A 15,861-nucleotide genomic window follows, 5' to 3' on the forward strand; every position below is an offset into this window, starting at 1 on the left:
TAAAAATGACATGTTGGTTTTTCACTGCTAACAACCCAAAAAACAACTATAGAACTAGAGCTTCCTAGAAGCCAACACATACAGACAAATAACAATATAAAAACATTATAAATAATGCAAACATTGCATTGAAGAGAGTCAACATCAGCAGTTCTTCAGAGGAAGAATGTAGCAGCTCTCATGTATTATGTGGTAAAAGAGCAAAAATAAAAACACGTTGGCTGTCTGAGTGGAGACGGATGTAATAGCGTGATTCAACACTGTTACTTTCTATCATCAATAAAGATGGAGGTGATACTTTCACTTAAGATTAATAAAATATCTTTGTTACAATCACAAGGTGCTCAAAATTTGTTGTCAAGTACAATAGGACTAGAAATGCCAAAATGCTGACGTAGAAAACAGCTACTGACATTAGAGTTAAGATTCTCCCTGATAGTGACAATAACAATTGTTATATTTTCTATTTAAGACTGCAGACAACTATATTTCTGCCACAACTACTGCACATATTCAGGACTGTGCAACAAATCTATTTCCATTCCGATCCCTCACAGCTGAAGCTGAGGGTGATGTGTCCGACTACCACCTGACCTCCATTAAATCCTTACACACACGCTCCTCAGGAGGCTGCATAATGAAAATATACTCTGTCATAGCTAATCCTCCAACAAAGCCTATCAGAAAATATACAGCTTTGACATTAGTTTAGTTTACTTACCTACAATATTCAAATCAAGTAAAAATATTTACTACAAGATAATTCTTCAAATGTTGGCTGTGGAATTGTGGTTAGATGTGAAACCGATTAGGGCAAAGCTACAGTGAGTCTGATAGATCACATATGAATGACTGAACGTAGTAAATAATAACACATTTGGGATATCACAGGACAATTAGCTTAACTGGTGTTTAAATTTGATATAGGGCCATGTCAGCCACTTACGCTAACACAATCAGCAGCACTTTCAGTCCCTTGCCAGCGTCTAATGTGCACAGCTGCAAAGTGGCCACACTTACACGTCCAAGCTGCATTAAATAAGATCTGAAGGCTAAAAGTGTTGCCATGTAACTTCTGAAACAGGAAAAAGTGAATTTTTCTTCTGGAGGAGATGTATGTGAATGTGAATGTTTGGATGCATGAAACATTTGCTTGAAGCTGCAGTTCTAGACTAATGTTTTGATCAAAAGTGAAGTGAATCTGTCAGATGTGCAACAGGCTGTCATCATCTTTGTAGTCGTGGGTTGAAACAGCCTATTTCAAGTGTCTGACAGAGCAGGTAGGCTTCACTTTTAATCAGCCAACTACAAAAGCTGCCTTTCATTCATGCTGGATTTGCATAGCTGGGACTTGAAAAATGTTGTTTTGAATCTATGTATGGATGCTGAGGTCTGAGCACTAGCACGAGCAGTGCTGAGGCTGAAGACGAGACGAGATGTGACTGTGAGACTGAAAGATGCAACTGAAATGAGTCCTGCAGAGCAACTTAAATGCTCAATAGATGTTTACGTTGATTAAAAGAGAGGTGAATCTCTCAGATGCATAACAGTCTCTCCACCTACATCCGTCTCTCATGTTTCTGGGAATCGAAGTTTCACCTGTACTTCATGGCAAATGCAGTGGTGTTGTGAGGAGCTAAATGGGACGTGACAGCATCACGTTGAGGTCAGCAGAAACAGGTTTGTTATGCTTGTAACTGGAAAACGATTTTTTGCTTCACATTGACGAGAGGAAAATATTTTGAGGAGACGATACTTGCAGCATGATTTAAAGGGTAACATCTTAAGACATCAGCACAAAATATTGGCAACTTGAATACAAAAGTCAGCATCGACCAAGTTCTAGTAAAAGTGAAACTTCCACCCTTGCGTTTTGGTCCGATCTGCCACGACAGGCCTTCTTCGAGCTTCACCACCATGTGATCTTAAACTCGTAGATGGGCCTCTTGCAGTAGTAGTGGTTGATGAGGTGCTTGTCGCAGACGCCGATGCACTGCTGCTCGGCAGTGATGCCGCGCTCGGCCAGGTCGCTGACGATGCAGTGCAGCAGGTCATAAACGTCTGCCACCGCCTCCCATGGCCCGAAAGAAACGTCCACCTCACAGTGGTGCTCAAAGAGCTTGGCCTCGCTGTCCGAACGCTCGAATCGCAGAGAGTTAAAAAGAGGACGCTCGTACGGCGTGATGGGCATCTCCTCTTTGTACACACAGATCTTCAGCTTTGCAAACCGTGCTTTTTTTTGCATGGCCCTCAGTTTGGCAATCTCCACAATGCGCTCCAGATTGTCTGAAATGAGACCAGTTACAATCATGAATGAGTTTTTTAATATTTATGCACATACCGATGCCATTAACTCAGCTGGTGATCAGGCTGCTTCTACTAAACTCTAATAATTCACGACCCGCTCTTTTCTTTCTGGATCTCATCTTTTTCTTTCTCTTCGATCACTTTAAATATTCCTATATTTACCCTGCTGGTATGATCGGATTATCCAAGGTGAGAGCTGTTTAAGATATTGTCTGATCTAACTGTCTTTGTTCCTTGTATAAAATGAATAAACAAACACTAAATCTCCTCATCACTGATCAAAATCAGAAAAAAACATTTACCAAGGTCATTGTCTGACTGACTCTATCAGTTACCTTTGTAGTAGGGCAGCAGATCAAGGAAAGCTTGTCGGACCTTCTCCCCTGTGAGTGGCTGAATGTCCTCCAGCTGGTCCAGCAGCGGGCCGATGGCGTAGTACTGAGCCTCTCTATGCACCGCTCTCACTCGGTCCTGGTGAGGAAGCTCACCTTCTCTCAGGAAGTTCAGGATGTCCCTTTGGATGGAAACATTTTATGTCAATTGAGGTGTTTTACCTTAAACAGACCCGCTCCAATGTAAGAGAGCGTTACTAAATCCAAGAGCGTAGCTCTACTGTAATGCTACACAACTTTATCATCACTGCAGCAGATGACTGTTTTCAGAGGGGAGAAACATGCAAAATGTCAAACACCACGAACAAGAAACATCACAGCATCCCAGAGGCCAATGCTGAAATGATTACGGTAGTTCTTTACGACCAAAAGTCTAATAAAACACATGCAGCTTTAAAATGACATTAAACAGTACATTAACATTCAGCTTGGATAACCAAGCTGTGAGGCCCACTTGTAAACCTGTAAACTGTCTGAAAGTGTTGGAGATGAGTCAGCTCTCTGCAGTATTGATCACTGTTTTCGGCAGCACGATGCCTGCTGGTATGAATTTATTTAAATCTGACTTTATCCTGTCATGCACACCAGAATATCCTGACATCGAAGTGGCTGCAGTCTGTGGAGCCGGGTGCTGCAGCTGATCCCAACCCCCTGAATGGCCTCATGGAATGATGGGAAACGTCTGCTTCCTCTCCGATTTGACAACTTACTGGTTTAAAAGGCTCAGCAGTATGACCTCCTATTACAACTTTTTCTTCTTCTTTTTTTTTCAAAACCAGCCAGACAAGCTGTAAACATTCATATTACAGAACATAAAGAGCAGATATTATAGCTCCTGTATATACTGGACTGAGTTCAGTTGATTAGCATTTTTCTTTCTGTTTTTTGGGGATATGGCTTGATAGAGCCTCACACCAGGTACTCCTCCCACTGTCCAAAAACATGCATGTTAGTTTCATTGGTGACTCTAAAATTGTCCTTAGGAGTGAGTGTGAGCATGTGTGTGGTTGTTTGTCTTGTTTGTCTGTGTGTGGCCCTGTGATGTACTGGCAACCTGTCCAGGGTGTATCCCGCCTCTCACCCGATGACCACTGGGATAGGCTCCAGCCCCCCTTGTTACACTGTGTCAGTTTCAACCACTAGCACTTATTTCACTGGAAAACAAAAACTCAACAGATATGGCCTTTAACTGAATCATATTTTTTTTACATCAGGCAATAGACTAAACTGCCTGCTTTATCAGTCATGTTGCCTCACTACTGTCACCATATTGGTGGGCAACAGGTATCTAGAGCCACCTCTCAATTCTTTATACATTGCCAGGGAATTGGGAAAAAGGTGCAGTTATTTATTGAAACATGCAAGCTTAAATGAAAACACAGAAAATAGGGCAAAAACATCTGATTTGTTTTGCTTTTTAGGGTTAGGGTTTCTTCTTTTCTTAAGGACATCACTTTCAGATACTGTTTCTGCTGTAGATAGTTTTTTAGGCTTGTTTGCTTAGATATTGCTTAGGACACACTGCACACCGTGCTGAGATATGCTAAACTTTCTGGCGATCGATGTATTGGAACAACAACACTGTCTTATGTCTGTCAAACTGTGTTATCTTTGGCGTTTTCTTAGATGCAGCAACAGAGCTTGGATCAAATCATGTGCTTTTGTGACAGGCTGCCACTAATAAAGTGTCTAAAGATTAAATAAATTAAATTAAATAACCAAAATTGGTTGTTTGCTAACTTGTCTGTTGTGCATAGACACAACATGCATGAATGATTCATAGGTCAGTGTTAAATAGTGTCACAAACTCACAAAAAAAATGGTCAGGTTCGAGGACTGGACTGAAAATGAGTGAAAAAGCAGCCGATGGCAAAGGAAAACTCTGGAAGAGCTTCAGAAAGCTTGGAGAAAATATTCATGCAGACCCCTTTAAAATTTGAAAGAAAGTCCCAGAAATGAGGGGCCAACTGTAGATGTAGACAACATTTTAGATTAAAACTCAATCTGGTTGAAGATTCTCACGATAACGTTGAAGCAGCTCAAATGATCCCATCTGAGGTGACAGAGCGAAAAACATTTAATGGAATCAATCAATCACTGACTCCTGAACTAAATCAGACAACCTCTGTCACATCCGGCCTCATGATGAGTGTTAATCAGTTGTTAGTGTATTCGGCACAGCTTTCTCTGAGGAATAATGTTGTCAAGCATCCCTTGTACTTCCCCAATATTCCCTTTTTGGCCACTAACTATACCCCAGTATAGGAAATTATAACACCATGGAATTATTACTTTCATTTATAGCGAGCTATTCTCTTTGTAATCAAACTGCTGCTCTCCAACTGATATATTTTTTAAAAAACATGTTCATTTAATCTTACATTTATGTCTGATTATCTTTCTCTGTTGACACCTGCTCGATGTAACGACACGCTCGGCAATAGAGTTGAGTTTTTGTCTGTTTCTGCTTCTCAGCAATGAAAGCTGGAAGACTTGTGAGCATAAGAGGATCCAATGATATGACAAAAAAAAAACCAAAAAACAGGCAACACAAATCCGCTGCAGGTAAAGTTGCTGCAGACCACAGAGCAACACCAATACCTGAGATGATTTATGTTCCAGTTAGATGAGAGGGTCCTTAAACACATTGCTGGGTAACTTCCGCAATGATGAGAGTTGTTCTGAGTGTCTGCCTGTGTGCAAAGGGCAGCCACTCTTTGTCTGTATTTTTATCCAGAAACACACTGTCTGTTCCTTTTCTCGTTCCTCTTACTCCTTGTGTTTAAATATTTAATTACATCCCTCAGACACACACACATTTAACAACTGACCTCAGCCCAACCCTCCTCTTACATAAGTTACTCATCTACTCTGCTTGTTATCACATTAATTTTTAAAGAACTTTTCCATTTCATTCAAGGTCGCCAGAGGTTGAAACATTCTGGTTTTGGTAATCTCTTCTTGGGTAATCAATTGCCAGCATAAGGCAGACAAAAACAAAAAATTTAGTAAAGCTACAACTCAAATTCTGTTTCCTTCAGGATGAATTATTGCTCCAGTGAATCCTGACAGCTTGATTCATCGTCAGGCCAATCATAGTTTGCCTAACACTTTGCTTTACACCTGCCTAACTGCAAACTAAATACATTCTCATTAGCATCAGTTGCGTTTTGTGTGTAGTGCTAATTGGCAGGTGTTGTTATGCTCAAACACTCATAGCAGAAAACCAAACACCTATTAAATTCAGCCCTGTAAGCTGTTTAAGTGAGAGTGTGACTCAAAACATAATGAAATATATCTGACCTGTCTCAGTTGTTTCTTCCTCTGCTCTCTCATCATCCTGCATTTTATGCTGCAATATATTCACTCTGTTAATAACAATGACAACAAGTTACACCTGCCACCATGTTGTGCTGCTGAAGCAGCCACTGTGTTCTTGAGTTTTTTTCAAAAGGGATGGAAACAGCTGTGTTCGCATCAAGTCTGACATAGCGCACTTTCAACCTAACTGCTTCTGGTGTTTGTGGGTCACTCACAAGACAACAAACATGGCAGACAACGGAAGGTTTGTGTGGACGGAGGAAGAAGTTGTGGCGTCAAATAACTGCTATCCTTGCCAGTAAACAGCAGAGAAATGCCAGCATATATCAAGAGTTCCACGTGGAAATTTGTAGCCAGGGGTTTGACAAACCATGGACTGCATTGTTAGAAAACTCACGCGAGTTAGTAGTTTTCACCAAAGTCTGGAAACACACATGATTCGAATTTCTTTTAATGCGCATTTCCCAATGATTTAAATCACTTTTGGATGGAAACATGACTATTGTCGTAGAATTGAAGCAAAGGAGACTCTTGGGCCCAGGTTATGAGCTCTCGTTATTGGTCCTATTACTGAGCACAGAAGGAATCAAATGTGTTTGCATTGGTTTCAGAAAGCCACACTGTAAGATGGAGTAAAAGCAGACTCATGTTATTCTTTAAAAACTGAGATAAGGGTGTGCACTTTCAGACGAGATCTCTATGGAGACTTTAGTAAGTGTCCATTGAATGTAATAGTAGAGTCACAAATGATGCTACGAGCTAGAAAGAGAAAAGTATGGTGCCTCACATTAACAGCCGGCTGTTCACAATGTCAAGAGGCCGAAAGTGGGATTTTCAGCCTTGGAAATCCACTGGGACAACGTATTCTCATGAAATGGCTTCCATTCGTTTCAGCTATTGAACATGCCTCTTTCCGTCAGCAAAACAGAGTGGCAGGAATCATGTCTAAATGAGCATATTTTTATGTTTTCCTAACATTTTCTCATGACATAAACGTAAATGTTAGGGTTATACTTTTTCAGTTGAAGTTTGGGCAGATATGTGTTTTTTAAACTCTAAATTCGCAACCCTGACCCTAACCTGGAAGCACGATATAAAAACTACAAATTGTACTAAATTGCCGTACACAGTGGCGGGCAGCGCCATATGTTTTGTAGTTCGAATGTGTTTCCTCTAATATGGGAAATTGTGGCAAGGAAACATCTGTTTGCTCAGATTTGATCTTGTTTATAGTTAAAGGGGTGAAATCACGTTTTTTTTCTGGGTTTTGACCCTACTTAGTGGCGCGCCCTACAGGTGTCCCACAGGTGATGGTAGTATAGGTCAAGAGCTTTCTAAAACTGTTTACAACTGGTCTGTAGCCCATTTTGTTGCTGCTCTGTAAGCCTTCAAAAGTGTCTCAGATTCAAGGTTCAAAGGTCACCTTTGAGGAGCAGGAGCTGCCCACAATTTTCATACTGACATATGTTACACCCTAGGTCAACACCTTTCCAATGATGTCTTCACTTTTGTCCTATACCAAAGTTTAATTTTCATCTTGCCCCAAGGCAAGGTCCTTTGAGATGTACTTTCTCAAATCCTTATTAAGTCCAAGCTGGATTAAATCATTCAAACATGTTTTAAGGGGTGGTTAGTAGCCACATGTGTTCAAAATGTTGATGTCTGCTTAATGCACTCTTAAATTTAAGTCAGACTTTTAAATTTTAACCAGTTTTGACCCGGTTTTCCCCATAATTTACAGTGAGTTTCATGTTATATTTTCTAATGACCTAATATGGCCAATTATACCGACTGTATCCCTTTCCCCAGGCTGACAGGATGGTCCTAGATGACCAAGACTTCAGTATACTGTAGTGCCAATACGTAAATGGATATACAGTTTTAACTTTTGCATACATAGCTTTACAAATGTTGTTTATTAGCGATGATGTGAAGATGATGAAGGGATTTCCGTACACTTCCAGTGTTTCTTAACATTTCGATCTTGCAGTAAATTCAGCCAGCCTGGGTCTCATTTTATTCGCTCCACCCTGTCCAAACTGTGTTAGTTTAGCTCAAAACAGAACTGCTATGAGTGTGTGGTGTCTGTGGCTGGTTATTTGTTAGAGCACATATTTAATAATCATTTTTACTCTCTTTTTTCCCCGATCATTTTTATCTGTTTTGATTTATTTATCCATGTTTACTTATTTACTGTTGAAATGAACTGCACTGATCACTCGTGCTGATGGATATTCGTATGATTATGCACGAAAATCTGTGCATAACTTTTCCTACAAATTGTGTTCCTACAATAGTGAGAACAGCCTGACTGGAAACCATTGGAAAAGTGTGTGTGTGTGTTCAACCCTATCTGAGAATTCAACATGCAGTTCTAACGATCCAACTCTCGTCTAGTTATTTCTATTTTTAGTTATTTGATTGTTTACAATTAGATCTTGTTCTTTATGTTACTGTACAGTTCATTATTAACCATTTTGTTTGTTGTTTTGCAACATTTCTAAGAAGTATCGTCTAAGCCGAGTACGATTTGATGGATCTCGATGGTGAGCACATACAGTAGTTCACTGATCTTGGTTAAGTTCTGTTTAACTATTACAAGATGAATTATATCAGCAATATCCAGATAACGATTCACAAAAGGGTAACTACAGGCTGCTGTGTCACTGTTGAGACAGAGACTTTGATATTAACCCTCCTCACATGGATCATTGGAAGTGTGAGCCATTTTACTAACTAAAAGTTTGTGCTTTCTTATGTTGCTTTTTACAAACTTCCTCCTCTCGCACATAACCCACCTTTCACAAATGTTTTTAATGCTCATTACACAATATCACAGGAAGCTTTCTGAATATCATCTGCATCTCGGATTTCAAATCAATCTAGTGTTCTAGTGCGTTTCTCACCCAAAATACGCTCCATCCCGATCAATGAAGTAGCGTCCTTCAGCATCCCGCGGGATGTAATGACGCCCGCTGAACATGGCGGCCAACATGGTGTCCTCATATCGCCGCAGCGTGGACAGGCGGGTGGTGAAGTACGTGCCCCCGACGTTCAGAGAGATGACCTCTGGAAACTTTCAAATGAGAAATAAAACCCAGAGAAGCACAACAAAACAACTTGTTAGGCCTAGAAAGGAAATATATTGAAAGATTTGCTACAAAGTCTATTTCAGATGATTTTTTACAGTGATAAATAATAAAACCTATGCATTTAAAGTGACCCTAACACATGTTGGGCGGCTGTAAACCACTAAACAGGTTGATGACCTGCTGTTATCAGCAAAGAATATCAATTGTTGCTTGGTAATTCATATTGATCAGTTTCTGGTAGGTTTGTTCTCTTACAGACTAAACTTCTAGGTGTAAGGATGCTTCATGTCATTCTGACTGTTCATCTGACAGTACGAGGCACTGAAAGAGGGTGCTGCTGCATAGAACTGCATTGTGTCATAAAGATGTAATAGTGCATCGCTGTCACAAGCACACCTTTGAACTGGTAATATATTGGTTTGTTCCAGTATAAATCTATTTAAAATAACTGCCCGTTAGAAGTAGGAAAATGTCTCCATACCAAGAGGAAATTACCAGTTGTATTTTGGGACATCATAATGAGACTTTATGTATTTATGTTTATATTGTAGACTGTTATTCTAAAGAACATTTAAGAATTCACTGGTTAATATATAAGTTAGTTTGTGGTTAACAGCCCCACACGGTGGTAGCGCTATAGCAGCATGAAAAATCCTTGTTGAGATGCTGATGTTCTCCTTTGGTCGTCCTATCGATAAGAAAGATCTCCTTATCTCATTTTCAAATATACACATCCTCGACTCCTCCCCTCTCGTTTTTGACCTTCCCATATGTAGAGGAGGCGAGGACATGAGGAGAGAGCAGTGACAGTAACATGCACTTTATCCCACTGACACGTCATCGCTTTGGAACTATCAATTTAAACTGAGGTTAATCAAACATGACACGAGACGTTCCTGTAACATCCAACCATTATTATGTTGCATCATACAGTTTCTTTAAGAAACACTCACACTCACTCCCAGCATCAATCTAGAGACACCAATCACACCCCCTTCAGACGTCATAGATGCCAAAAACGCCTCAGAAAAGGATGGACGGGTGAATCTTCGCTTTCAGCTCCTCCAGCCAGCCTCCTGTCATCTTACTCGCTTCTCGTCCTGGTGCATTTTTAGGAATCGAAAGATTCTTTGAAATGCTTTGCTGAAATTGATTTCCTGGTCACAGGCACCAGGATGGAGTGAAGAGACAAGGAGGCACAAATTAAGTCAATTTGGCTCTGTGAGAACCTCTGCTGCCGATGTTTGTACCTCACACACAGATCAGCAACCCACAGCAAAGATTGCACACTTTAAACAGACCATGTGTAGAGAAACAAAAGTTATCACTGACATAGTTTTACAAGGAATACTGTATTTTCTTCCTCTTAAAATGTATTAATTTATTGTATTGCACAAAGAAAGTGCAGATTAATATTATATCAGTAATTATTATATTATTATTTCCCAAAGCATTTAATTTGATTGATGATGCCAGGAAGTTCAGCTGACTGTGTGATTGGTGACTTTATGAGAAATCTGTGATTATTTAATGACACAAACCCAAAAAGTGGTAAACCTAGCCTTAAGGTGCTCTGGGAGTCTAGGGCCCTTTGGTAGTACAATTGCCTTGGTTATGGAAACAAACTGAAAAAGAAAAGAAAATTATACTTTATCTGCTCCTCAGACTAATCTGATGTATTTGAGGAGGTTTGAGCGGCCAGGCTACATAAATAAGATGATTAAACTGCAAGCCACGTGATACAACTCCTTAGCCAATCACTACGGGGCTCAGCAGCTCAACCAACCATTTACCTCCGTATTTATAAATAGCTTACACACACTACAGAGCGTTGTTATTTTGGAGTAATGATGTGCAAGTATGTAGGGACTTAAGCAAATAGCTAGTGACTCTTATTAAATTGCTTTGTAGGTCAAGTTTTTCCATTTATTTTTCCCAAGTAAATAAAAAAATATAATTTCTGTGTTGTGTGCTGGCTTGTATGAGGGGAGTATCATGATTTTCCGTAAAGCGGCCTACCTCCTGCTCCTGGGTGTTAAGCGAGGAGCGGAGCGGCTTAGTCAAGGCCCGATTCGGTGTGGGTGAGGCCGGCTTTCTGAAATCGTCCTCCGTAGGGTCCGAGCTTGACATGGCATCGCCCGGTTTGTCGGTGTCCCCCGCGGCCGAGAAAACCACCATCACTCTGGGTAGAGGCAGCGTCCTTCTCTCCTGAATGAACCGTCTTACCCGTGTAGTAGCCGAGGGCAGCGGGCTGAAGGAAGGAGACTGGCGCTCCCTGCTGCAGCCATCAGATCCGTTTGAACCGCTCGAGCCATTCTGCTGCATGCACGCGGCGGGCCAGCTCTCGGCGCGAGAGAATGACAGTACTAGCCACAGCGCAGAAACGTTGGGATGGTCAACAACAATAACAAGAACGCAAGAGAAGAGGGTGTGGCTGGAGCAGAAGCTGGAGCTCAGCCCACTTTTGACCAGGACCAGCGAAAGCAAGGGTAGTCCGCCGCCAGAGCTGAAAGCGTGAACACCATAGGTAGTAAATGCTAAATTTTTTATCCGAACATTAGCAAGCTGGACTGGGCCCATGCAATGTTTTAAACGTATACGTGCTATGACGTACGGAGGACTGGCAGCGTCACCGCGTGAAGTCTGGAAAGAGCGTTTAGAGAAAAGTTAGTAGTTTAATTAAACAATTAAATCAATGTGTGACAAAAAAGTCAACTCAACTTTAGACGGAATTGCCTTTAGTCTCTTATTCTAATTAGGCTACAGCCAAACACAGAGCAAGACTTTAGTATTGCTAAACACATAACAGTATAAATAGCTAAAACTATGTGCTTTCACTTTAAACTCACTTTATCTCAAGTCCACAGTATTAGAGGATGAGGGGTATGTTGCTGCATCACCCTTTGACAGTTTCTGTAACTGACGTTTCACAAGTTAGCTTTGCTCCTTGTATGACAACCTATCCTTATGAACTTATGACACTGAGCCTACGAAGTCAGGCTATTAGCCTAATTATGTTATGGCCCAATGATAAATATAAATGATTTTTGTTGAAATGGTGTGGTAGGCTATGCAAAAATAATAATAAAAATGTATATATATATTTAGACTTTACCTGCAAGGGGTGAGGGTGCCTGTACTCAGACACTAAATGTAGGCTGGGACACAAAGTATCTTGAAAACTTGAATGGATTTAGTAGCAGACTGCTCCAGATTATTTCTAAGGCCATAGGAGTCTTTAAACACATAATATACAATCACTGCATTCTATATGAAATATCTTTGAGGTACATTTGAAGTATCCAGGAGCTAGAAAATTTGCTCAACCCATCTGAAAACACAGAAATGCAAATACTGTTGTGTGAACCAAAATAGGTAGTCACAGGAAAACTGCAACCCAACGTTAAGTAAAATTAGTCAACTTAAAAGCAGGGACTGACATTTAAAACAAGTCAGAATGGTGTGAATAAACAATTGAAATATGTGGCAATATGCATTGACAATTGAAATAGTTAATTACAAGTTAAAACTATTGACTATATGGGACAGCTGGCATTTTTAGCAAAAAAATAAAGAGTTAGAATTGTCTCAATTGCTAGCAGTAGATTAATAATTAGTATTTTAGCTGTTAGTATGGCTAAGACATTAAACTACTGCTACTTTAACAAATCATTGAAATAGTTAATGTGTATGTGGGTATCATGTTTACAAACATGTACATCTAATAACTGAAAATGCTTTTTAAAAAAAAAAAAAAAACATAATTAGTGCCATTGTTCCTCAGTGTGTAGGCAAACGTTCCAGATAGCAAAAGGTTAAGCAACATGAATTGATGGTCAAAATGGTTAATTTTTGGTTTCAGTTGAAAGTCAATGTTGGATCAACATACTAGGATAAAAATATGTAAATTAATAGGATAACTATTAGAAATAGGTCTTTAAAGCAACATTGTATTACGATTTGATTTGGGTATTTAATCAACATGGTCTCATTACGGAATGGTTGAGAGGTGACTGGGCTTAAAAATTACTGACAGAGGAGGGGAGTTAAGAAGGTTTGAGGCTTGGGGAAAAACAGTGAAAGGAAAACTAAGACTGACTGCTGACCATCAGTCCTCCCCAGGGAAACACAGGAGCAGGATGACTGCAGGTAGGTGGCGGACGAGGGGTCTGAGTTCTGGGAGTCCAAGTTCCTTATCCAAACAGATGATTCACAAAGCCAGGTGGGGAAACACAGGAGTCCAAATCCACACTATAGAGAAAACTGTTCAAAACAAGAGCAGTGGGGGGAAAGCAAGACCAAATCCAGGTCTGGTCCAAGGGTTATAGAAAAATCCAAGCATACAATCTAGAAGAATTAATCCAAAGGCAAAAATACAGGAAGCAGGCAAAAGGTCAAGACAGGGCAGCCAGGTCAAAAAGTTACAGAACCAATCAGGGGCTGGGCAGAGATCAGGGTCAAAAACGGGTCCAGGGCCTGATAACTTCTCTGAAAAATAATGTATTTTTTGCCTTTTTAAGAGAACCTAATATGAGAAGATCACCAAAATACTGATATATTTCACAGTATGTTGCTTAGATTAGTGTGTAGCTGGTGCAGCAGATGTGCCAGAACAATTTTCTTACATGTGAAGTTATGTCTAATGGTTTAAGACACGTCTGATCAGTCATGTCAGTCACGTCAGTAAGCCACTTGAGAGATAGCTTGAAGATTGCCACAAGCAGGAGAAGCACATAAAAAATAGCACCAGCAAACAATAGAGCACACTAGGCCTCATATAAGGTTGCATACAGAGTTAAACAGTACAAGAAACCACACAAGTTTGAGCAAATAACTACCTGCAGCCTTAGATGTGGCGTTAACTATGACTGATGAGACAAGTGCTGCAAAAATTGCAGGCTGTCGCTCTGTATAATGACACCATTGCAAGATATGTGACATTTCAAATCACCTGGAAGATCAACTCATAGAAAAACTGGAAGATGCTCATCTTTGCTCGATCACGAGCTGCACAGGTTTCACCTTACTTTTGTTATTTTGAAAAGATGAAAAATGCCGTGGAAAACAGGGTAATTGCGGGCGCTAATATTGAGCCCTAACAAATATGTATTGCTGTTTGTTTTTTAAACAGATCGAACTTTTCTGTAACTCTTCTAAAAAGGCAATTCAGCACTTAATTCTATGTATTAAAGCACTGATTGACAATGTAGAGACAAAATGTCTCTAAAATTGGTTGATAAATTACTTTTATTTACACAACAAATTATACTGAGACAAGCATTGTCCTAATACTGATGTGGTTTTTTTTCAATTAAAATTAAACCTGACCCATTTTCTAATATTTTCTGGGGCACAGGAGGGGGGGACTGGGACTTTTTCTTCCTCCAAACAGGGGGCATGGCAGAAAAAGTTAATCAAACATGGTATGCTTGTCTGTATTAAAGGTCTTCTTCAGTCTCTTGCCTTCTCTCTTCGAAGGCTTTACTTTCTTCTTCCATCTTCTCCATCTCAGGTGGATGAAATGCCTCATGTCTGTTACTTGAGCAAAGCCTGTGTCTCTGCCTTTTGGTGTTCAGCTTGCCTTTTATCTTGTTTATGTGTGGTGCCCTTTCACACAAAAGTAACCTCAATGTTTCCTCTACAGAGAGCTTTTTTTTCCCCTCCATCTGGCCTTCTAGCTTGTTTTTCTCCGGAACAAGATGAAAGCATATGTCCGTTACTCACATAAAGAATCTCCTCCTGCTGTTCTGGACTGGATGCAACATTGCCATTCTTAGACTGGTGATCATATTCTTTATAATCAGTTGTACCGTTCTAGAGTAAACAAATGTGCTTTTACATATTACTATGGGTTTAATAGGTCTGTTTTGAAAGATAATTAAATGTTTGTTCTTAAATGCAAAAAACGCTGTCATGTTGGTTATGATAAAGGTGTTTTGGTGAAGCTGATGTGGTGGTGGGCATTATGAGCATTTTGAATATAAGGGTTTGAAATCAAGATGATGATTAATACGTGACATATTAGTCACAATTAAAATCACATCTATAAAACACAAGTGCGTCAGTCCTTTGAATGAATCCTTTGAAAGTGTGAAAATACAGACACAACATGAACCTGTCATGAGCCAAAGTTGAGTTATTTCTATATTGTTTCCTAAAAGTTTATTAAGCAAATGTCCCCTTAATTAAAAAAAAAAAAAGGTCAATGTCTGTTTTTAATGGGACTACAAAGATTTGTTTTAGCCCTGGGTCTTTTTATTTCCACTGAGGGTGGATTAGGCTAATTGAGTTGGTTGAAGTGTGTCACCCTTTTCTGACACTCGTCGCCATAGTGTAGGAAGTGTTTTTGTCTATAGAGCAGTCAAGCCTCAAGCTTCAGTTGTACTAACACAAAATCAGTTAACGCAACACATACAATCAATGAGGAAGTGAGTCTCACGTCATACTAAAGAACCATTCGTGTAACGTGTTGTAAGGCATAAATAAAGCTCGAATGGTTCTTTAGTAATGATGTGAGACTCACTTCCTCATTGATTGTATGTGTTGTGTTAACTGATTTTGATGACTACCACATAAATGACTGAGTTTGAATTTTGTGTTCACAAACAGTAGCAGCTATTCCTGCAATACAACTTAAAGTTATCAGATTTTAGCCAGCAAACAAATGAAGGTCCCCATGACTTTGACCATTTGTATATGCGCAGGGTTCTATTGTTGTTATGGGTTGGTCAAATTTGGAAAGTTAAAAA

General features: G+C 39.9%; 1 protein-coding gene across 1 annotated transcript; it reads right to left on the reverse strand.

Moving 5' to 3' along the window:
* kctd7 (potassium channel tetramerization domain containing 7) lies at positions 1-11,684 on the reverse strand. Its single transcript, XM_072375273.1, has 4 exons — positions 11,132-11,684; positions 8,927-9,096; positions 2,643-2,821; positions 1-2,286 (listed from the first exon to the last, which is right to left on the reverse strand). The coding sequence occupies exons 1-4, from the start codon at positions 11,435-11,437 to the stop codon at positions 1,910-1,912; spliced, it is 1,032 nt and encodes a 343-aa protein (XP_072231374.1). The 5' UTR covers positions 11,438-11,684; the 3' UTR covers positions 1-1,909.
* Positions 11,685-15,861: the final 4,177 nt, after the last annotated feature.

This window comes from Leuresthes tenuis, unplaced genomic scaffold (genome assembly GCF_036924035.1).
Source record: "Leuresthes tenuis unplaced genomic scaffold, fLeuTen1.0.hap1 SCAF_21, whole genome shotgun sequence".
Classification (NCBI taxonomy): Eukaryota; Metazoa; Chordata; class Actinopteri; order Atheriniformes; family Atherinopsidae; genus Leuresthes; species Leuresthes tenuis.

Excerpts from the sequence above, each read along its gene's own strand:
- kctd7 (XM_072375273.1), bottom strand. The coding sequence starts at position 11,437 with ATGCAGCAGAATGGCTCGAGCGGTTCAAACGGATCTGATGGCTGCAGC. Across the intron at positions 2,822-8,926 it reads CGGGATGGAGCGTATTTTGG|GGACATCCTGAACTTCCTGA; the intron begins GTGAGAAACGCA and ends TTCCATCCAAAG. Across the intron at positions 2,287-2,642 it reads TCTGCTGCCCTACTACAAAG|ACAATCTGGAGCGCATTGTG; the intron begins GTAACTGATAGA and ends GTCTCATTTCAG.